The sequence below is a fragment of the Hevea brasiliensis genome, chromosome 3 (genome assembly GCF_030052815.1).
Source record: "Hevea brasiliensis isolate MT/VB/25A 57/8 chromosome 3, ASM3005281v1, whole genome shotgun sequence".
NCBI classification, from domain to species: Eukaryota; Viridiplantae; Streptophyta; class Magnoliopsida; order Malpighiales; family Euphorbiaceae; genus Hevea; species Hevea brasiliensis.
Genome location: NC_079495.1, coordinates 96,544,395 through 96,568,552, shown reverse-complemented (window position 1 = coordinate 96,568,552; position 24,158 = coordinate 96,544,395). Strand labels below are relative to the sequence as shown.

Genomic DNA, 24,158 nt, shown 5'->3' with positions numbered 1-24,158 from the left:
TTCTTTAAACAAAACTATTTAGTTTAATTTTTTAAAATAATATTATGTAATTTTTAACAAAAAAAATCTTTAAAAAAATTAGTTTAATTAATGAAATATTTGATTTCTGATATAAATTAATTATAAAGACAAAATAAAAATAAATGTTGTCATAAGAAAATTAAAAATAATGACAAAGATAAAAATTATTTGTAAACTTCAATTTAGATAATAAAGTGCCTAAATAATCAAATGGATTATGAGGATAAAATATACACAAATAAAACTTAAAACAAAGAGAGAATATACTACTAATTAATAAAAATAAAATAAAATGAATAAAATAAATTATTTTGGATCAGAAGCGCTAGCTAATTATCCTTTTTTTTTTCCCGGTGGACAGATAATTATCCATGTTAATGTAGTTGAAATTAAAAAGATGAATTCATAAAAATTTATGAATTATAAAACATCTATCTATCTATAATATGTATTAATGTGGGAAGAGGGAATATTGGCTTTTTCAAAAATGCCATTCATTTTTTAAATTAATTATAATTATATTTTTATTATTTAAATTAATTTTAATATTTATATAAATTTAAAATTCTTAATACTACTTATATTTAACTTTAATTAAATATAAAATTTTATAAGAAATTTTATCTTTTGTAATTTTGATTTGAGTATTTTTAAATTTGAAAAAGTTTTCAAGAATTAATGTTGTGACTAGGATGATAGTGAGTTGCGAATGTGGGATGTACTTCATCATCGAAAAATCACTACAAAATAAAAATGAATTAGCAACTAATAGAATTGGTTATTAATCCATTAAAATCAGTTGCTAATTGATTTAGCAACCGATTTAATCGGTTGCAATGAAGCTGGTTTCTAAATCGATTAGCAACTGACTGATAAATCAATTGCTATTAGCAACTAAAAATCAGTTATAAATAGTAATAAAAAATCAAATCAGTTGTTAAATTAATTTATTTAAAAAAAATAAAATTTTTGTCAAAAGAATATATGTTGCTACTAATAGCAATTGATTTAAGCAATTAAAATCCATTGCTAATAGCAACGGATATATAATCAGTTATAAAAATTCAATGCCTTTAATTTTGTAATTTTGCAACTGTTTTATAAATCGATGAATGTGAACTTCTGAATATGAAAATGTCACATATGCCAAAAGAATGTTACGTTTGTAGTGAGATTGAATCGTTGAAACATCTCTTTTTCTCGTGTCCAAAAGCAGTCGAAGTCTGGATTCATTATTCAATAACAGTGAGATCGGATCAATTATCAGGGTCATCTGTTAAAGACTTATGATAGGAAATTTGCTCCTATGTTAGAAAACACGAAAATGGTGATGATTTGGTTCATATGGTGTGTTTCATATTATGCCAAATATGGAAGGGGTAGAATCTCTTTATCTTTCAACAATAGAGGGTAACCTTTAATGAGATCATTGGATTGGTAATTAGGCACTTTGATGAATCCAACCAAGTGAATCAATCTCTTCAAATGAATTCTGCCTCCACCCTCACATGGCTCTCAGTTCACCTTGCCTCCAAGGGATAAATGCAACAAAAATTAATACGTAAGAATAAAGAACATTTTTATTGAACAAAGAAACTATTTGCACAACTTTATAGACAATATTAATTGATGTACTATTTATATAATACTAGATCTAACAAAATAAAATAAGAATCTCATCTAAATCTCAACCATTAGTTTAGATTAGATCACTACTTAAAATTTGAAATGCAACAATTTAAAAATGAAGACTAAATCAAATATGTTTGAATTTTAATATTCTCTTTCTTAATTCAAACATGGACTCAAAATAATTTATTTATTTATTTGATTGGAGTACTTTTCTCCAACTGGCAATTTAGGTGTTAGAACACTTCTCTCCAGCCGATAAATTTGTGTGTTAGAACACTTCTCTTCAACTGATAATTTTGGTGTACTTCTCACCATTTGTTGGTGCACTTCTCACCAACCTTTGCTTCTGATTTTCTTGGAGCACTTCTCACCAAACTTCAAAAAAGATATTCTTCCTCTTGTGATAAATATGCTTCTCCATTTTTAAACCTGCAATCTTTTAATAAATGCCCAAATTTTATGCAATTAAAACATTGTGGTTTGCCTTTATGCCAACGATTCTTTTCTTCATGGTTAAAGTTTTTGCAAATACCACATTGTGGAAATTTTTTCTTTGTGGATGACTTGCTGTTAGAAAGGCTCCCTTAATTGTTCGTTCTTGTCTAATTGCTCTTCTTTGCCTCACAACCCGCAAAGCATCGACACTTCAGAATAGCTTATTTGTGAAAAATTTGCATGAACCTCAAGTGAGGAAAATTTTGGCTCAAACTTCTTAGGGAGGCTAACAAATATATTTTCTACAATTCTTTTGTCAAGAAATTCTTCAACAAGCAGTCTGATTTTGTTGGTTATGGACACAAGCTTAGTACAATAGTGTTTGACATTTTCAGACTCTTTCATTTTTTGAATCTCAAATTCTCTTTTGAGATTTAAAATTTGCATGAACCTTATTTGATCATTGCCTTTATACTCCTCCTTGAGCAAATTCCAAGCTTCTTTTGCATTTTCACAAGCCATAATTTTTATGAAAATGGTTTCAGAAACTGAATATTCTATACAAGTTTTTGTCTTGTATTTCTTAACTCTCTCCTCATTGTGAATTTTTATTTAAGCAAGAGGGATTTTTTGCCTTGAATTTTTATTTGCCTTGAATTTTTTGGTAGTGAAGAGGGATTAGTATTATTTTCTACTAAATCCCATAAATCAAAAGCTTGTAAATATGACTTCATTTTGATAGCTCATATTTGATAATTTTCTCCTGAAAAAATAGGGTGTGAAGACAAGGAGAAATTGATTGAGGTCATTGGTGAATCAAGGTGTCACGACCCAACCTATGGGCCTCGGACCCAAGACTAGGACTGACCACTTAAAGCCCCCGAGGCCCGTAGTAAGCCTAATTATTCCTCAAATCCATAACCAGGGCCACAATTTAGGCCCAATATGCATATAAAATAATTTAAATCAAACTGTTGTAATTTCATTTCGGGCCAACTTAGCCTAGAAATTTTCAAAAACTAAAATCAAGGGAACCCAGCTCAACCCTGTTACCTCATTTACAAACTATTTAAATACTATACAAATCTTCATTTATTAATCTCAAAAATTTAAATTAACACAATTTCTAACAAGGTCCACACTATTACTAACACATGCGGAGTTCTAGATTTTAAATTTAGAAAAGATAGTAAAACAATTAAATAATCGACGTTAAACCTGCGAGGAAGAAAACAGGTTGCTCAGTAAAATAACTCCTCCTGCGGCCTGGAAAAATATTAAACAGGAGTGAGCGTTCGACTCAGAGAGTAAAATATCAATTTTAACTATAATCTCTATAACTATCTAAAGCTAATGCACCCTGTAGAGTGAAATGCAACATCAATAATAATGTAGTGTCCTGTAACTTAATGGCATCTGACGTCAGAATTATTAGTACCCAAGAAACTTCAATGTTTGTGCTCGCGGCATAACTGACAGATTAGCTGAAACGTGGAAAAAAAGGTCAATGGAATTAATGTAGTGTTGCCTCGTGGAATTGACTACTCTACCCATTTTCGCTGCTTGCTACCTTTGCGAATTTCATGGTCAGATGCAAGCAGCCTAAGAGGGTTAAAAAAAACATTTAAAAAGAAGAAATTTGGTTTATGCGAGGGCAAAAGACATGTTATTCAAAGCAGTCCTTTTGGTGTCCCTCTTGGTCTGCTTAGCAGCTTCCGACGATCTCAGTTTCCTCTACCATGGCTTTCGATCTGCTAATCTAAGCCTTGATGGTACGGCTGAGATCACCTATAGCGGCCTTCTGAGGCTTACCAATCACACCAGGCAGCAAAAGGGTCACGCCTTTTTTCCACACCCAATAACTTTCAAGAACTCAAATGGCTCTGTTTTCACCTTTTCTACTACCTTTGTCTTTGCTATCGTACCTCAAATTGCAAGTGTTATTGGTCAAGGGATTGCCTTTGTGATTGCACCAACAAAAGGCCTCCCTGGATCTTTTGCCGGCCAGTACCTTGGGCTGTTTAATGAAACCAACAATGGTAATGATACCAACCATGTTGTTGCAGTGGAGCTTGACACCATCTATAGCTATGGCAGTGAATTCGGTGATATCAATGATAATCATGTTGGAATAGATATTAATGGGTTAAGGTCTTCTGAAGCTGCCCCAGCAGGATATTATACTAATTCCAGCGGTAGGCTCACAAACTTGACCCTTGCTAGCAGCCATCCAATGCAAATTTGGGTGGAATATGATGGTGCAACAAAGCAACTTAACGTCACTTTAGCCCCGATTAATATTGGTAAACCCAGTATTCCACTTCTGTCTGTAGTTCTTGATCTGTCACCATTCCTGCAAGATACCATGTACGTTGGTTTCTCATCATCTACAGCCTCTGTCCTAACATCTAATTATGTATTGGGTTGGAGCTATAAGATGAATGGCCAAGCTCAAGCACTAGATCTTGCTCAACTTCCTAAGCTTCCGCGAATTGGACCAAAGGAGAGATCAAAATTTCTAACCATTGGGGTGCCCACAATTTCTGTAAGTGTGGTTTTCATAGTAATATCAGGTTTAGTTTATTTCATAAGATGGAAACGGAAGTTTGCAGAAGTGCTTGAAGATTGGGAGCTTGACTATGGGCCTCACAGATTCAAATACAAGGATTTGTACATCGCCACTAAAGGATTTAGAGACAAGGAACTATTGGGTAGTGGCGGATTTGGTAGGGTTTATAGAGGGGTGTTGCCATCTTCCAAGATTGAGATTGCAGTAAAAAAGGTGTCCCATGAAACAAGACAAGGAATGAAGGTTTTTGTAGCAGAAATTGTTAGTATTGGTCGGCTTCGTCACCGGAACCTAGTGACGCTCTTGGGCTATTGCCGGCGCGAAGGAGAACTACTTTTGGTCTATGATTACATGCCCAATGGAAGTCTGGACAAGTACCTGTATGACCAACCAAGGGTCACCCTGAATTGGAGCCAAAGATTTAAAGTCATAAAAGGTGTAGCTTCAGGGCTGTATTATCTGCATGAAGAATGGGAGCAAGTTGTGATTCACAGAGATGTCAAGGCTAGCAATGTCTTGCTTGATGGTGAATTGAATGGAAGATTGGGAGATTTTGGCCTTGCTAGATTATATGACCATGGAACAGATCCTCAAACTACTCATATTGTTGGTACTTTTGGTTATCTCGCTCCTGAACACACTCGAACTGGAAAGGCCACAACAAAGACTGATGTATATGCCTTTGGTGCCTTTTTACTTGAGGTTGCTTGTGGTAGAAGGCCAATAGAGCGAAGAGAACAAGCAGACGATGTAATCTTGCTTGATTGGGTGTTTTCCTTCTGGGTCAGAGGTGAAATTCTTGAGGCCAGCGATCCAAATTTGGGTCCAAATTATGCACCAGAAGAGGTGGAATTGGTGTTAAAACTTGGTTTATTGTGTTCACATGCAGTTCCTGAAGCTAGACCAAGCATGCGCCAAGTTCTGCAATTCTTAGAGTGTGATATTCCTCTTCCAGAATTGTCATCGCTTGGCCTCTCTGCGAGTGGCCTAACATTTGCACGCCCTGAAGGTTTTAGCGAATTTTCCATGAACATGGCACTCTCGCATTCATCTTCTGTAGCAGGGTCCCTTCTTTCAGGGGGCCGCTGATTTTCTTTCTTTCTTTCTTTCTTTTTTTTTTATTTTTATTTTTATTTTCCTTAACTTGATTTTATTTTCTAACTTAATCTTCCCTTTTCATCTGGCCTTGTATGTATTTGCTGATAATAAAGGTCATTGTCTTCCTTGTTGTATGGATATTAGGAACCAAATAAAAAAGTTGTACAGCATCAGCTTTTTGTTCTACCAAACCTGAGACATAGATTTCCTCAAAATATTCCTGTAAAATTTGCAAATAAATAACTGCTAAATTTCAAGTTAAAACTGATTAAAAAAGAAAGCAAACCCAGGAATGGCTTCAAAAAATACCAAAATCATGGTGGCTTTAGAACAAATTGAAAAAAAATTCTACGATCTTAATTTTGAACTTTCCTATCCCAAGTAGCAGGCTACTAGCTTTTCATCTAGGGCCAGTTTTTTTTTTTTTTTTTTTAATTTAGCTTACGTTATTTGTACTCGCTATTAGTGTTTATAATTTAATTTTATTCATATATAATTTTTTTTATAATTTTTACTATATTGTATAAAATTAATATCACTTAATTAAAAAATATATAATTTATTAAATATAAAAATTTTGAAAATTATAATATTTTAAAATATTAAATTTTATGAAATTTTATAATAAAAATTTAAAACAATTTTTAGGTTAAAAACTCTATCTTATAATAATAACAATAATAATTTTATCCCTGCACATTTTTCAATTACTCTCTTTATAATTTACATATAAATATTAAATGTTAAATTACATTTAATATTAATGTTAATTTAATTAATTTTATAAATAAACATTTATTAAATTAAAAATTATAAAATATCTATTAAATTAAAATTTATTTTATTTTAATTAGATTACATTCTAATGGAAAGTTATTTATTATAATTAAATTTAATTATTAATATGTAATAAATAAATAAAAATACCAATAATAACAATGTAATCTCAGTTTAGAGGAATTATCAAACTGAAATAAAAATTCTAATATTACCATAACTCTATGCCAATTTAGTTTTGTAATATATGCATATGATTTATTTAATTTTTATATTGTTAATGTGTGATATTAAATTCTAAACTTTTAAAATTTGAAATTATAATTATATTAGAATTATAATTATAGTTGTAATTATAAAATTATAATTTTACATATGAATATTTTGCTATTGATAATTTTCTAATATAATTTTTAATCACAAATCAATTTGAGCAAACAAAAATAATAATTTTTTGAATTATATATATATTAAAATTTTGAATCATAATTGTATTAGAATTAAAATTATTGAAAAATATTAACAAAAAATTATAATAGTCAATTAAATGTAATCATTCATTGTACTATTAAATTGCTAGAGTATTTTAGCCAATCCCAATGCTTCATCTCTTTTGTGTGTGTCTGTATAATTCTATTTAATATAAATTAAAAATTAAAAAATTAAAGTATTTTAAACAAAAAAATATATAAAGTAAATATACTGATAAAAAGTTAAATTATATCATTTAAAAATATATTGTTATAATTATATATTAATTTTATTCTTTAATATAACTCAACTTACTCATATATTTACATAATTAAATAAAGTTAAATGATAATAAAAAAATTCAAAATTTTTACGTTAATTATTAATTTTAGTAAAAAATTTTAATTATATCAATTTAATCAAAAAATCTTTTCTAAATGATTTCAATTTTAATAATAAATTTAGTTAAAAATAATTGAACTCATCAATTGATAAAAATAATTCAAAATTTTCATTTATTACCAATTTTAGCTGCTATTTTTAGTTTTATTAATATATTCAATAATTTTAGTATTTTTGTTAATTTTAGCAAATTTCAATTTGATAAAAATTAATAAATTATATACATAATATTATTATATAAATTTTTAAATTTTTTCTCTCTTTCTTTCTAGTTATACTTTTAATTCACATATTTCTTATCATTTTATTTCAAATTTAAGAGAAAAAAAAAAGAAAAAAAATAAAATATTTAAAAATAAAGTATGAGCAAATAACAAAATCAAAGTAAAAGTAATTATAATTTTTTAAATGATAAATAAATTAATGAAAATAATATTTTTATCAATTTGAGAATAATAAAATTGATATAAAAACAAAAAGATTAACTAACATTAACAATGTATACAAATATTTAAATTGTTTTTATCAATTAAATAATTCAATTAGGCTAATCGCTGAAATTAAAAGTAATGTCAAAATTTAAAATTAAATTGATAAAATTAAAATATTTGGCTAAAATTGAAAAAAATAAAGGTTTTAATTTTTTTTTGAATCATTTTGATTTTTTTAGTCATTCATCCATTAATTAATAATACAAAATTTATATAAATAGACAAAAATTTGAAATAAATAAACATTTAAATTTGATATTATCATTTTTTTATTATATTTTAATATAAAATTAAATTTTATTTTTATTTTAAACAATTAATTATTCAAATCAAGTCTAAATATTTTTTATGAATAGTACTTTTAAAAATTTTTAATATATTTATAAATTATAATAGTTTATTGATATAAAGAATAAAATTAATTTGAAAATAAGACTAATTAATATAAAAATTCTAAGCACTTTTTTTTTAATTTTATTTAAAAATTTTTTATTTTATTAAAATTGTAATATTAGTATTAGTTTTATTTCATTTACCTAAATTGGTCAAAATTGAAATGCAATTATAATAATGTCATTAAAGGTCTCAATAATTTCTTTAATTTATTATATTGAATAATAATATGAGAATATAAAATTATTTATTTTTATTCATAATAAAAATGAAATAAATGAAAATATATTTATATATAAAAATAAATTTTAAGTTTGATTAAATTTATATTTTTATCGATATAATAATTAAAAAAAGATATAAATTTATAACTAAGTGTGTGATTATCTGCTTGAATTAGATTAAAAATTCAAATTATTAATTCTAATACTTAGGTAATCCTATGTTTTTATTTAATTATATACTTAACTTTTTAGTAATATTTTTGTAATTTTATTAATTTAATAATTAATTTTTAAATAATAATTTGAAAGATATTTTTTTCTCCAATTATTCCCCTCTTTTGTAGTTATATATATATATATATATATATAATTGAAAAAATAATAAAATTTTAAAATTATAATTTTATAGATTTTAAAACAACTAAAATAAATTAATAAGAATAATATTCCGTGTTTAATGTTTTTTTATTAATTTTATTAAATTAAATTGAATAATTTTATTAAATTAATAATAGTTATAGGATTATAATTATATAATTACTATATTAATAACTATAATATTTTTTTAGTATAATTAGAATTATTATTAAAATAATATTAAAATTTTAATTTATAAATAATTGGAATATTAGAAATTAAGATTATTTGGTATTTAGTGACAAATATTTCGACACTAAAAGTTATTAGTGACAATATAATATATTATAGAATTGGTATCATTAAGGATTTAGCAACAATTTTTTTGTCACTAAAAGTTTAGCAGTAATAATATTTGTAAGCCACTAATTGCTAAAATAATCAGCGACATATCTTTTTATCGCTGAATAGTATTAGCGATGAATTTATATGGATTAACAGCAATAAAATATTACTGACGACAAATTATTTATTTGTCATTATAAATGCAGTTTTTTTGTATTTTTAAATAATAGATAGATTAATTATATTTTTTATTTCTTAATTTCTTATTTTAATTAATTATTTCTTATAAAATTTTATATTTAATTAAAGTTAAAAATAAGTAAGATTAAGAATTTTAATTTTATATGAACTCTAAAAATTAAAAATTTATACAAACTTTAAAATTAATTTAAATAATAAAAATATAACTATAATTAATTTTAAGAACGAATGGTAATTTAGGCAAAGTCAATGTTCCTTTTTCATACATGTATATATAAATATAAATGTAGATCAATAAGCTTGCACACACACATATACAGAGTAATTTTTATGTCTACTTGATTGACCACACATGGCAGCAAATATAGTTCAAATGATGAACTAAAATCTTTGACTTGTGAAAACTATGAGCACTCCTTAAAAGCATTTCAAAATAGCTAGCTTGTTCTCTCTGTATTAGCACAATCAATGTCCCACTAAAATTAGTAATCCAGTGATTCTTAGGGATGGCATAGAACCATGTGAAATGACATGACTATCAGACTCTGCCCTGTACTTTTGTTCTTGAATATGAGTATCAAAATTTTTAGGGAGAAAAGCATCGCCTTTCAGGTATATTAGAATCAGAACATCTTTGGCCTAATTTATGCAAGATTATGTGAGCAAATTATTAGTCCAAGTTTCAAAACTAGTTCAACCTCCTCTGCATTGAAATTTTTGTTGAGTTTCGGATCTGTAGTACCCATGATCTTCCCTTCTCTCAAACATTCATATACCCAATTTACCATAATCACCTCTTCTGGTGATGCATGGGGCTTTATGTCCTTCTACCGCAAGCAACTTCCAAGCAAAATACCCCAAATGCATAAAAATTAGTGCATGTAGTTGCCTTGCCGCTTCTAGCAAGCTCTGGTGCTATGTAGCCCCAAATGTCGACTATATGAGCATCATGTGCATGTTTGCTACATCTTGCAAGCCTAAAATCACCCAATTTTCCATTTAATTCACCATCTAATAACACATTACTGGTCTTGATATCTCTATGAACTATAAATATTTCTCTTTCTTCATGCAGTTAAGGAAGTGCTGAAGCTATATCTTTAATGATTTTAAATTTTTGATTCCAATTAAGAATAACCTCTGGCTTATTAAACAGGAATTTGTCAAGACTGCCATTAGGCATATAATCATAAGCCAAAAGAAGCTCTGTCACACCGGCAGGCCCGGCTCAAGGCCCTACTGTGAGCCTTCTTGCAGCGTACCCTGCATACTAGAGCGGACTGCGACTCCTGAGAGATTAAATCCGCTTAAGAATTAAATCAAACCTGGGATTGAACCCTTATCACTCACGGTTTTGCCGCCTCTCACCAATTGGTGCGGCTCAATTGGTGAGAATAAGCGGCTTCGTGTGTAAGAAGATCTGCGGTGCACAAGCGAACGATTCCTGTGATCAAGTCTCTTTCCTCTGTTAACAAAAACTCACTGAAACTTAATGAATGTATGTAAAAGCGCCTTTTATTGTCACACCGGCAGGGGCCCAGCTCAAGCCCCTCTATGGGTGGCCTTCTTGCGGCGTGCCCTTGCAAAGCGGGCACGCAACTCAAATCGATCTTGTCGCTTTGGTGGAATTAAATCCCTTCGCCTGCGAGCTAGGATTGAACCCTTATCACTCACGGTTTTAGCCTCTCACCAATTGGCGACTCAATTGGTGGAAGTAGCTGCCGTGATAAGTTCGAATCTAACTCTGCGGCGAAGTAATTCCACCAAAGCGGCGATCGATTTGAGGCGAGCTCGCCTCTAAATCATAAGCCAAAAAGAAGCAAGCTCACCTTTGCTTCGACAATAACCAACCACCCAAACCAAATTGGGATGTTGCAACTGACTAATTGTGCCAATTTTTGCAACAAATTCTCTGATTCCTTGTTTGGAATTGTGAGATATTCTTTTCATAGCCACAAGGGCATTTGACATTAGCAACACCCCTTTAAAGACCTTTCCAAATCCTCCTTATGAAAACTTCCTCTCACTAAAACCATTGGTGGCAATAGAGAGCTCCTCGTATGAGAACCTATGACATCCAAAATCAACCTCCCAGTCTTCAACTATCTCTATGAACTTGGCCTTCTTGTTATAAATACAAATTAAATCGTTATAGATTACATGATTAGAAAATATGTGTGCCTGGAAATACGCTTGTATCCATGATTTTCTATGAATAATCAAGAATAGAAGTGAAAAGGCCGATTCACAACTCTCAATATTTACAGCCTTCAAATTCTATCTGAATTCTATTTAATATTAAATGGAGTTATCAGGATACATATATATATATAGGACTAAGAGTTGGGGCCTCTTCTTTAGTGGGCTTATGGACAGCCTGACCCATTACAGGCTTGCCCAATCACATGACCCAATCCATTTAGATATTGCTAATTACTAAACTTATTATTTGATATCATTATTTAATCTATCAATGAGCCGAACAATTGATTATTGCTAATCCACATCCAAATACAAATAAATAATCAATAATCTCCTACTTGGATAGCAGTAATCAATTTATTAAACTAAAAAAACAGATTAATAAAATACAAAATAATATCCAATAACAAGTAAGCAATTTAACCTATAAAATCCAGTTAATGAAATGACAAACAAAATAACATTGAATCCGATAGGGAAAACAATATTATATATATGTGTCAACAAAATCTCAAAAATAAAAACTGAATTTAAATGGAATATGTGACAAGATATGTCCAAAAATAATGGTCTAAGCATTTCATACAAATGCTAACCCAAATGTTACATAAAACAAACTCCCACTAAACCAAAGTATCATCAAAAGTTTTCACTACACCCATATGCGCAACATGCTTCTGAAAAGCACTAATGGGCAAAGCTTTGGTTAATAGATCCGCAATCATTCGGTCCGTAGTACACTACAAAAAAAGTGAGTATAAAGGATAATTTTTGGGGACCAATATTTTTTATGGTCCTCAAATCATAATTTTTTTATATTATAGGGGACCAATATATTTTTTGTCCCTAATTGAATTACTATTTAAAATTAGGGACGACTTTTCTATCATAATTAAAAATAAAAAAAAAATCTCAAATATAGGGGACAATTATATATTTCATCCCTGAAGTGTGAGTTAAGGGTACAAGTATAGGAGATGACAAAAATTTTTAGTTTCCAAATGTTAAAATTAGAAACATCCTAAGCTTTTTTACATAATTATATAACTATATATTCACTACAAGAATTATGACTTTTAACGACTAAGAATTAACGATAAAATTAAAATTTTCTTGTTAATAATTTATAAATAACGACCAATACTATAAGTGGTCGTAATTGTATTAATTTTTAACTACCATTATTAAATTCTCTTGTTAAAAAGTAATATATTGGTATTTTTTAATTTAGTTTTTCAATTTTTAAAAGTCTTTGACAAGGGCAATATTACCCTTGTTAATGAATTATTTTATTTCTTTTAGAATTTGTTTTCCTTCTAGCGAGATTTTTTGTGTCATGAGTCCTTCAAATTGGTAACTTCCGCTCAAAACTAATTTCTCCTAATATTGCAGTCTTAACGTGTTCCTTTAGGGTTCTATGAAAGCAAAATTAATCTATTGTTTCTTAGGGTTAAAACTGATTGTTCCCAATTCTCAAAAGGTGGATTTGGAAGGCTTTGCCTGCTGCTAAGTGTGGATTTTGAAGAAACTAAGTCTAGGTTTCAGAGAATTTGTGTCTTTTATGGAAGCAGTTCGGGCAAGGAAGCTAGCTACAAGAAGCCGCAGTTTAGTTAGGCAAGGAACAGGTATTTACATATATATATTCGAACCTCCCTATTGTCTCTTTCTATTCTCATTCATTTTCCTTCACAAAAATGTACAAGCCAATATCCCAATTTGAGCTCGTTTTGATTCTCTCTTTCTGATTTTGGGAATTAGAAAGAGACCCACCTAGCTAACGGGGTTATTTGTGATCCCTTTGTGGAGATTTTGAATAGTTTTTTTTTTTTTTTTTTTTTTTTTTTTTGGGGGATTCATAGAACTCCATGAGTTTTCATCCAACATGTTGTGGCATGGGTTATTAAGTGTCGAGTGCAATTGAACTTCCTCTTCAATTTTCTGCTATATATTATATTTAGATGTAGTTCTTCTGTCATTAATCTTCATAAGTGTTTGTTTTTTTGTCAAAATATATCTCCTTTTGATATTTGTTCATATGGAAGTGCTGCTTCCTGGTTGTACGATGCATTTTTGGTACTAACAAGAAAATAGTAATAGCCTGTTGAATTTTTGTTCCTCTAGGTAATTGTAATAGACTTGTTGAATTATACCCTTTTCCATTTAGGTGTTGTGGTTGTATGAAACAACCCAACAAGTCATTGAACTAATAAATTTGGAGAAGATTAGACTAATATAGTTTTTTTATAGCAAGTGTTTAAACTCTTTATTTGTTGAACAATAGGCATACCTCCAATCTTGTCTATATTTATATTAACCAGCAGTGTTGGATCCACATGGAAGCCTGAAATTTCGATGGCTCCAATATATTTTCATTGATTATTTTACCGTCTATTAATATAATATAATATAATATTTTTACAGTTGAGAGCTAAGAAAATGTTATTTGGTAATGTTCTTTCTGCTTATTTTATGACAACCACGTTAATATTATAATAAAAATGATTGGGTTGTCCCTTTTTAATTGAAAATTTTCTAGACTTTGGAAAATTTTGTTATTGCTTGCATTTGAAAAGCCTTGTGAATATAAATATAGCTGTTATAACAGTTTTTTTTCCCTTTTAATTTTCATGCACTTGCTTTTAACCATTTTATATTGTCATGTGCCAAAGACAAACTATGTGACTATGTGCACATGTCAAACAAGCCCCTTTTTTAAGCAAATACAATTCATTTATCAAATGCAGTCTATACTCTTACAGTACAACAATTTTGCAAATCTTAACAGGCCTACTACCTAAAAAAACCAAAATAAAAAAAAAAAAGAAAAGAGAAGAAAGAGAGACCCTTCCTTCTCATTGTGGATTTGTTTTACTATTTTGAACTATTATTTACATTAATTTCCTTGCACATTTTTAATAATTCATTTGCTGCCAAGTGATATGTGATATTCTTGTCAGTTTTGGGATAACATTATATGCCATTTGAGATTAAGCAAGTAGTTCTTGAGCAAAATAATTGTTTTTAAACTTCTAGCTAAATCAATTGATAAGGCCAGTTTGATGTATACATTTATCTATTCAATATCTAACTTGAATATCATCCTGCAGACACATACAATATGAACTTGACTTTTCAATTTTGGGTTTTGTAGTTAGTTTTGTACAGAACTTTCATTACCACAATTTCTGTTACCAAATCAAGTTTCCAAAACTTGTTATCTGCATAAAAAGTTAGGAATAATAATAATAATAATAATAATAATAATAATAATAATAATAATAATAATAATAATAATAATAATAATAATAATAATTAGTTAATGCACATATAACAAAATGATAGGACTAAATTGAAACCCTGACATGAAGAGTGTTTAGGATTTCTGGCTTAGAATGGTTTCCCTTCCATATAGTTACACTTACATTTGGGCATAATAAATGTTAACTGAAAAATGGCAGGTCCTAATTCTAATCCTTTCTTTAAGGGCTAATTGTCATGTCTTGCCATTATTGTCATCTAACTTAGACATTGTTTATTCTGAAAATAATATTGCTGATTTTCTTTATTAGAGAAATTTTGTATTGGCAATGCTCCTTTCTCTTTACTAAAACGTATAATTGCTATTATTTGGGGACCTTCCATTAATTGCTCATACCCCACATTCATAATTGATCATGCAATACTATTATTGTTAACTAATAGCTAGCCCATTGCCCATGGACACTGGGTTGGATGAGGTTGGATGAGGTTAAGCAAATTAATACTAATTCCCTTTTTGCAGTTTGCCAATGCTTATTATTTTATTTTTATATTATCACACTCAAATTCAAGAAAAAGCATTATTTTTCTTGAAGGCCTTTATATATTTTTTTACTAATTACTTTGGATCATATTAATGGCCTAATGTGCTACTCTTATTATACAATCTATAGTAGCCAATTAGGGGGATGTTACCAGTGTGCAACAAATAAATCTGCAACTTTAGTACATACTTTATGCTATCATGCCTTTGAAAATTAATGGTAAAATGATAGTAAGCCTTGCTCTCTAGACTATGAAAGCTTGGGTGGCTTCACAAATAGACTAGATTTAAATTAAATATTTTAAAACTTTTTAAAATGGTAGAGGCTTGGCAAATCAGAGCCTGCACTCATGCCCATATAGAATTCACTATAAGAATATATATATATATATATATATATATATATAGACATTACTTTATAGGCAAATGTGTTATTAATCTGTATGTTGACTTTTATGTAGGCTACAGGCCGTGAAAATTTGCTCAAGTTGCACAACTTAATTAGGAGGTTAGCTGTTGCAAAGGAGAAGGAACTTGCAAATTTTAAGGCTATTTGTAGTTGCAATGATTAATTCCATTTACATAAATTCTGACATAATTATTGCATAAGTACATCCATGCTACTGCTTAGGATTTCAACAATCTAGATGATTTTGTTTCATTGCCTGTCTCATTAGTGATATTTCCCAATTAAAATGTGATCTTTTTTTTGATATACACTTTTTTCTTTCACTCTTTCCATCTCTTCTCATAATTCTCTTCCAATTTTTAATTGGGCTTATTTCAAAAGTGATAAGAAATTAAAAAGTGAAATGCAACATGAGATTGAAGATATCAACTTCAGAAGAGAACGAAAATGCCTCATAACAATAGCACTATTAGCCATGAATAAGACATCTGTACAATGAATATAGACTACCAAACCTAGTGACCATTTGAGTGGTTTATTAAGGAATGCCTAATGCTTTGCCATCCTTTATGCACATAAAGTAGAAACTAGCATCAATTTGACTCTCATCTTAAACTCACTATAAGAATTGCTTTAAAGCTGCAGTCAATGCAAACAAGAGAAATCTTGGCATTATCTTTTCCTAGGGAAAAGTACACTATCTACCTCTTTCAAAACCTTGTGAAACAATCTAACATCAAATCACCTCTGTGAAATTTTGGACACATACTAGCCTTATCAACACTATATTTCTTCACATTTATAGAGTCTAACTCATATTCTGTGGAAATTTGATAGCAAACACTTTTTTGACTTATATTTGATGTCTTTTATTTTTTATTGTTTCCTTCCTTGGAATTCCTTTACATACTTTACCATGTATTATGGGGAGGCCTTTGTATTTGTGTTGTTTAAATAAATAAGTGATTATAAAAAATGTAGGGAAAAAAATCAATAAATATAAGAAGTTGGGGGTTCAGATAGAGATTCAAAATTTAAGCACTAATGCTTAAAAAAAAAAACTAAAAAAAAACTAGTAAATGTTGATGTGAGTGAATCAGATTTAAGTGCCAAGCTTTGGGCAGATTTCATCATTTTTCTTACTCTTTGACAGTCATTATGAGTGGGACTTCCTTTCACGCATTCATTTTTAACTTTATTAATTTAACCCATAATATTTAATATTTATTTTAATTTCAAAAATTCAGTTATTAAAACTAAAATTAAAATTGATGTAAAAAATTTGATTTCTGATATAAATTAATAATAAAGACAAAATAAAAATAAATGTTGTCATAAGAAAATTAAAAATAATGACAAAGATATAAATTATATTGTAAACTTCAATTTAGATAATAAAGTGCCTAAATAATCAAATGGATTATGAGGATATAATATACACAAATAAAACTTAAAATAAAAAGAGAATAGACTACTAATAAATAAAAACAATTAAAAAAAATAAAATGAATAAAATAAATTATTTTGCATAAGAAGCCCTAGCTAATTATCCATGTTAATGTAGTTACAATTAAAAGGATGAATTCATAAAAATTTACGAATTATCAAACATCTACCAGACATCTACCGTATAAATGTGGGAAGGGGAACATTGGCTTTTCCAAAAGTGCCATTCATTTTTTAAAATTAATTGTAATTATATTTTTGTTATTTAAATTAATTTTAGTGTTCGTATAAATTTAAAATTCTTAATACTACTTATATTTAATTTTAATTAAATATAAAATTTCATAAGAAGTAATTAACTAAAATAAGAAATTTTATCTTTTGTAATTTTGATCTAAGTATTTCTAAATTTGAAAAAGTTTTTGAGAATTAATGTTGTGATTAGAATGATTATGAGTTGCAAATTTGAGATGTACTTCAACATCGAACAATAACTACAAAATAAAAAAGAATTAGTACCTGGATGAATTGGTTACTAATATATTAAAATTAGTTGCCAATCGATTTAGTAACCTATTCCGTCGGTTGTAATGAGGCTGATTATTAAATCGGTTAGCAACTAATTAATAAATTGATTATTATTAACAATTAATTTAGAAACTAAAAATTAGTTATAAATAGTAATCGATAATCAAATCGATTGTAAAATTAATTTATTTAAAAAAAAATTATCAAAAGAATATCGGTTGCTACTAGTAGCAATCGATTTAAGCAATCGAAATCCATTGCTAATAGCAATGGATACATGATCGGTTATAAAAATTCAATGTCTTTAATTTTGTAATTTTGTAACCGTTTTGCATCAAATTCTGGTCTGAATCGTTTTTGGCAAGACATATGGAAGCTAAGACCACCAAAATCTCAGTTTTCATGTGGAAATTAACGAGGGAGGGTCTTCCTTGCAATGAACTTTTAAATCTAAAAGGTCACATATACCAAAAGAATGTTCTGTTTATAGCGACATTGAATCGTTGAAACATCTCTTTTTCTTGTGTTCGAGAGCAGTCGAAGTCTGGATTCATTCTCCAGTGAGGTTGAGGTCTGATCAATTATCAGGGTCATCTGTTAAAGACTTATGGTCAGAAATTTGGTCCTATGTTAGAAAACATGAAAATGGTGATGATCTGGCTCATATGGTGCGTTTCATATTATGGCAAATATGGAAGGGATGGAATCTCTTTATCTTTCAACAACAGAGGGTAACCTTTAATGAGCTCATGGGATTGGCAATTAGGCACTTTGATGAATAAAACCAAGCGAATCAATCTCTTCGAATGAATTTTGCGTCTCCACCCTCATATGGCTCTCGGTTCACCTTGCCTTCGAGGGATAAAATAAAAATCACCTTTGATGCAGCTACAAAAAACATAGAAATCTGCGTGCAGTGGCAGCCATAATAGGGGATCATGCTGGCAATCCATGTGGTTGGTCTCTTAGAAGATATCAAGGGATTGTAGACCCTCTTCTGTTGGAAAGTCTGGCGTGGAGAGAGGCTCTACAGTTAGCTGTGTCTAAAAATTTCAAGCAAGTGATCTTTGAAGGAGACTCGAAAATAGTTATCTCAGCTCTACGAGGAGGGTTTGTCCCACTGAAAATTTCCAACATCCTGCAGGACGTAATCAACCTTACTCAAGCTCTACAGGAGATATCTTTCTCCTTTATTAAAAGACAATGTAATGTGGCTGCACATAGCCTTGCCTCTAAATCACTGAGAGATGAGTCTTTGTTTCTTAATCCTCTTACCCAGTGCTCTTTTCTAATATCTGAAATGCTTGTTTAAGGCTATCAATGAGTTCTTACCTTTGAAAAAAAAACTATAGGAAGCGGAGGTTAAGATAAACAACAGTTTTTTTAAGGGTAAGTACAAAACAAATCTTGTAAAGTATATTCTTAATACTCTTTAACTTTTCTTAACTGTCCACAACTCCTTTTATCCATTATCAGCTTTGGTCTTTTGATATTTATCTCTTAATCGCCGGTACGTATCTATTCATTTAGTCTTTAATTAATTAAATTAATGGAATAAAATTAATTATATTAATTTCATAAAAAATTAATTTAATTAATCTTAAATTAAAAAATAATTAATGATCTATAAATTAATATTTTTAATATATATATATATATATATATATATATATATATATATATATATATATATATATATATATATATATATATTAAAGAAAATTTTAAAGTTTGGAGGCGCTCTTCCTTGCCCTCTCCCTCCAACCTTTCAAATAATCCTTTGAAATGATTGATTTTTTCCTTTGTTTAGAACAAGAAAAAATAGCTCAGACATCGGAAAAACTTGGCATTAAATTTGAATTAAGTTTAATGGAACAACCGGGGAAAAAGGGTAGTATCATAGTACAGAAAATGATAAAATAATGGAATTGATTAATATTTCCTTGGGTTTTCTTCTACATGGTGATTTGAGTTCTTGACAATTAAGCTCCTTGTAACTTTTCAATGCCATTTTTTTTCTTCCCCAATCAAAATCATAAAAACTAAGGAAAATAAATCTTCTCTTCCACGTGATAAAGAAAGTTATAAAATAATCAAGAACGATAAGGGCTAGGGGTGTGCAGATTTCGGTCTAAACAAAAAAATTGAATCGAATTGAGTCAATTTGATTCAATCGGTTAAGTTTTAACATTCAATTGATTTGGTTCAATTCATAAATTTTAATAATTTTAGTTAATCGGTTCAGTTCAGTTATTTTCATAAAAAATTAAAAAAAAAAACTGAACCAAAATTATATATATATCAAGAAAATCCCAAGATTTTTGAGTTCTAATTTCTAAGCTTTTTTTTTATTATTGTTTTTGGTATTGAAATTTAATATTAAAAATATAAAATTTTACAAAATTCAGCTTGATCAGTTTAAAACCGAACCAAATCAATATTTATCGATTTAGTTCAATTCGATTCCCTCTTAGTGACCGGTTTAGTTCAATTTTTAAAATTTTTAATTTTCAGTTTTCAGTTTTATCGGTTGGGTTCAGTTTAGAACCGAACCGACTGTTTGCACAACCCCTAATAAGTGCCTTTAAAACTGAATCTTCATCAACCCCTACGATTTCTTGTAACCATAAAAAAGTTGAAAGAAAAATATTATGGTTAAGGATTCTCTTCAATGATTAAGAAGTGCCTTAGATAACATTTGTATATTTATTTTATTTTTCATTAATTAGTTAAAAAATATTTAAATTTAATAGTCTAAATAATAATGAATTAACGTGTATTTTTATACTTAATCATAATCTTTATGAGATTGATAACTCTTTCATCATTATATTATCTATGACAATTTCGTGCACCTGTAAAAATTAGCCTATTAAATTTTTGACATCATTGCCAGATAATTTCTTTATAAAGGCACTAATTTGAGTCCTATTTTTTAGAGAGCTTATGCAATAATTATTAAAAAATTATTGTGTATAGCTAATATATCATGTCATACATATGATATGATGCTCCAAATTAATAAAGTTAATACATACCAGCACAATTCATAAATAATTTTTGTTCTAAAAAATAAAGAAGTGAAATATCAGAATAAAACTAATTAACTAACAACTTAATGAATTAGAGGCTAACTTAATGAATTAGAGGCTAACATTTCTTCGTTTTATTAAATTTATACGTTAGATCATATATATGAACTAGTATACCAGACTATGCTATAATTTGATCATCAATTATTATGTGCCTTTGATGAACGTACATTTTCACTCACAAAATTATAAATTTCATGTTTTTAAATTCCATAAATAACTAATTTTTTGCAAGGGACTAATATACTATTTTTTTAGTATACCAAATGCATTGTATAATTTACCCGTAAATTCCAAATGGGAAAGCCTTGACCCATTAACTTCAAAAAATAATATTGTCCTTTAACACGACGATACCGTAGATTTTTTTTTTTATTAGAAAATAAGATTTCATTTAAAAATGGTCTTAAAAGGTCTAGGAAAAGGCGTTACAATCTATGACCCACTACATGAAAGGGGAAACTTTGTTACCAAGTAGGCCTAAACTCATAATTCATACCCATTAAATTAACCCATCTAACAGCCACCCTAATCCCGAAAATGGGTAGGGCATCTAACAAGCAGACCTGATTCTACTTCCTTCCAGCGTCGCTCACACCACCGTGGGACTTCTTCTTCCTCTTGTAGAAACAGTGGGTCAAGGCAAGAACCATTAAAACAAACCTAACAAAGAGAAGCACTGTAGCAAAAGTCGAATTGTTGCAGCAAGCAAGAACCATGAGACAACCACCAAGGACTGTTCAAGCGTTGATAGATGAATCAAGAAGAAGCAACAGCAGAGGAGGAGATAAGGCCCAATCAACATTTCAATCTCGTGTAGCCAGAGGTCGGTGGCACACATTCGGCCGGCTCTTTTAATCCTGGCTGAATCTACCCCTTTTCCCCGCTACAAAGAGATCACTGTCGAGTTTGCATGTTGCTCAAGCCAAACACGTATGGCATAGCATAAGCGCCCACACACATGTAGATGAAGATTTCATTGCTCAATTCGCAACCGAAGAACCCCTTCTGTTGAAAAAAGAGTCACATATCATCTAACTAAAAAATTGATATTTAGAGAATAGAGGGATTTTAGTGTTTAAAACTTGAAAGATAAAAATGATTTTATGTTACATTTTTAAATTAAGAGATTATGATATGATAATCATATAAATTCAAGGACAATTATTAAAATTATTTCAAATTTCCACTTCCCACATAATATTTCAAGGGATTTCTTTATTCTTTGGCAAAAGGTAAATATCCGTTTAAATATTCTTTTCCTGAAAGACTTCAAGCACAATCTAGTCTAAAATCATTTTACTAAAAGGTTGAATTTAATATTTTATTTTTTTTATTAAGATAATTTTATTTAAAATTTTAGCTGATTTTGTTAAAATCATAAAATTAGTATTAGTTTTTTTTTTTATTTTTCTAAATTGGTCAAAATTGAAATGCAATTATAATAATGTCATTAAAGATTTCAATAATTTTTTTAATTTATTATATTGAATAATAATTTGAGAATATAAAATTATTTATTTTTATTCTTAATAAAAATAAAATAAATGAAGATCTGTTTATATATAAAAATATATTTTAAGTTTGGTTGAATCTATATTTTTATCAATATAAATAATTAAAAAAAAGTTATAAATTTATAACTGATAGTGTGATTATTTGCTTGAATTAGATTAAAAATTCAAATTGTTTATTTTAATACTTAGTTAATCCTAAATTTTTATTTCATTATATATTTAACTTTTTATTAATATTTTGGTAATTATGTTAATTAAATAATTAATTTTTTAATAATAATTTGAAGGATATTTTTTTCTCTAATTATTCCCTTTTTTCCAGTTATATATATGTACATATAATTGAAAATTTAATACAATTTTAAAATTATACTTTTATAAATTTTAAAAAAATTAAAATAAATTAATAAGAATAATATTTCTTGTTTAAAATTTTTTATTAATTTTATTGAAACAAATTAAATAATTTTATTAAATTAATAATAGTTATAGGATTATAATTATAATATTATTATATTAATAACTATAATATGTTTTTTAGTATAATTAGAATTATTATTAAAATAATATTAAAATTTTAATTTATAAATTATTGTAATATTAGAAATTGATATTATTTGGTATTTAGTGACAAATATTTTTTCATTAAAAGTTATTTTTGACAATGTAATATATTGTAGAATTGGCATCATTAAGATTTAGGGACAAACTTTCTGTCACTAAAAGTTTAGTAGCGATAATATTAGTAAGCCACTAATTGTTAAAATTATTATCGACATTTTTTTTGTTGCTAAATAGTATTAGCAACGAATTTATATGAATTAGCAGCAATAACATATTATTGATGACAAATTATTTATCTATCACTACAAATGTGTTTTTTTTTTGTATTTTAAAATAGTAGGTAGATTAATAATATTTTTTATTTCTTAATTTCTCATTTTAATTAATTATTTCTTATAAGATTTTATATTTAATTGAAATTAAAAATAAGTAGAATTAAGAATTTTAAACTTATATGAACTCTAAAACTTAAGAATTTTAAATTTATATAAATTTTAAAATTAATTAATAAAAATATAATTATAATTATTTTTAAGAATGAAGGGCAATTTAAGTAAAGTTAATTTTCCTCCTTCATACATGTATATTTAAATATAAATATAGATCAATAAGCTTACACACGCACGCATACATAGACTAATTTTTTTTGTCTACGTGATCGACCACACATAGCAGCAAATATAGCTCAAATGATGAACTCAAATCTCTGACTCACAAAAACTATGAGCACTTCTTAAAAGCATTTCAAAATAGCAAGCTTGTTCTCTCTGTATTGGCACAATCAATGTCCCACTGAAATTAGTGATTTAGTGATTATTAGGGATGGCATAGAACTAAGTGAAATGGCATGGCTATCATACTCTCCCCTGTACTTTTGTTCTTAGAGTATCAAAATTTTCAGGGAGAAAAGCATCGCCATTCAAGTATATTAGAACTTGTAACATCTTTGACCTAATTTCTGCAAGATTATGTGAGTAAATTATTAGTCCAAGTTTCAAAACTAGTTCAACCTCCTCTGCATTGCAATTTTTGTTGAGTTTTGGATCTCTAGTACTCAAGATCTTCCCTTTTCTCAAACATTCATATACCCAGTTTTCCATAATCACCTCTTCTGGTGATGCATGCAGCTCTACTGGCCTTCTACCGCAAATAACTTCCAAGCAAAACCCCAAATGGATAAAC

At 28.3% G+C, this 24,158-nt stretch overlaps 1 protein-coding gene across 1 annotated transcript; it reads left to right on the top strand.

Annotated features, from left to right (window-relative positions):
- The first annotated feature begins 3,751 nt into the window (after positions 1–3,751).
- On the top strand, positions 3,752–5,766 carry LOC131178696 (L-type lectin-domain containing receptor kinase IV.1-like). Its single transcript, XM_058144093.1, has one exon. The coding sequence runs from the start codon at positions 3,752–3,754 to the stop codon at positions 5,744–5,746; it is 1,995 nt and encodes a 664-aa protein (XP_058000076.1). The 3' UTR covers positions 5,747–5,766.
- The last annotated feature ends 18,392 nt before the right edge of the window (positions 5,767–24,158 follow it).

What these genes read in the sequence shown, in the direction of transcription:
- LOC131178696 (XM_058144093.1), top strand. Translation starts at nt 3,752, where the DNA reads ATGTTATTCAAAGCAGTCCTTTTGGTGTCCCTCTTGGTCTGCTTAGCA.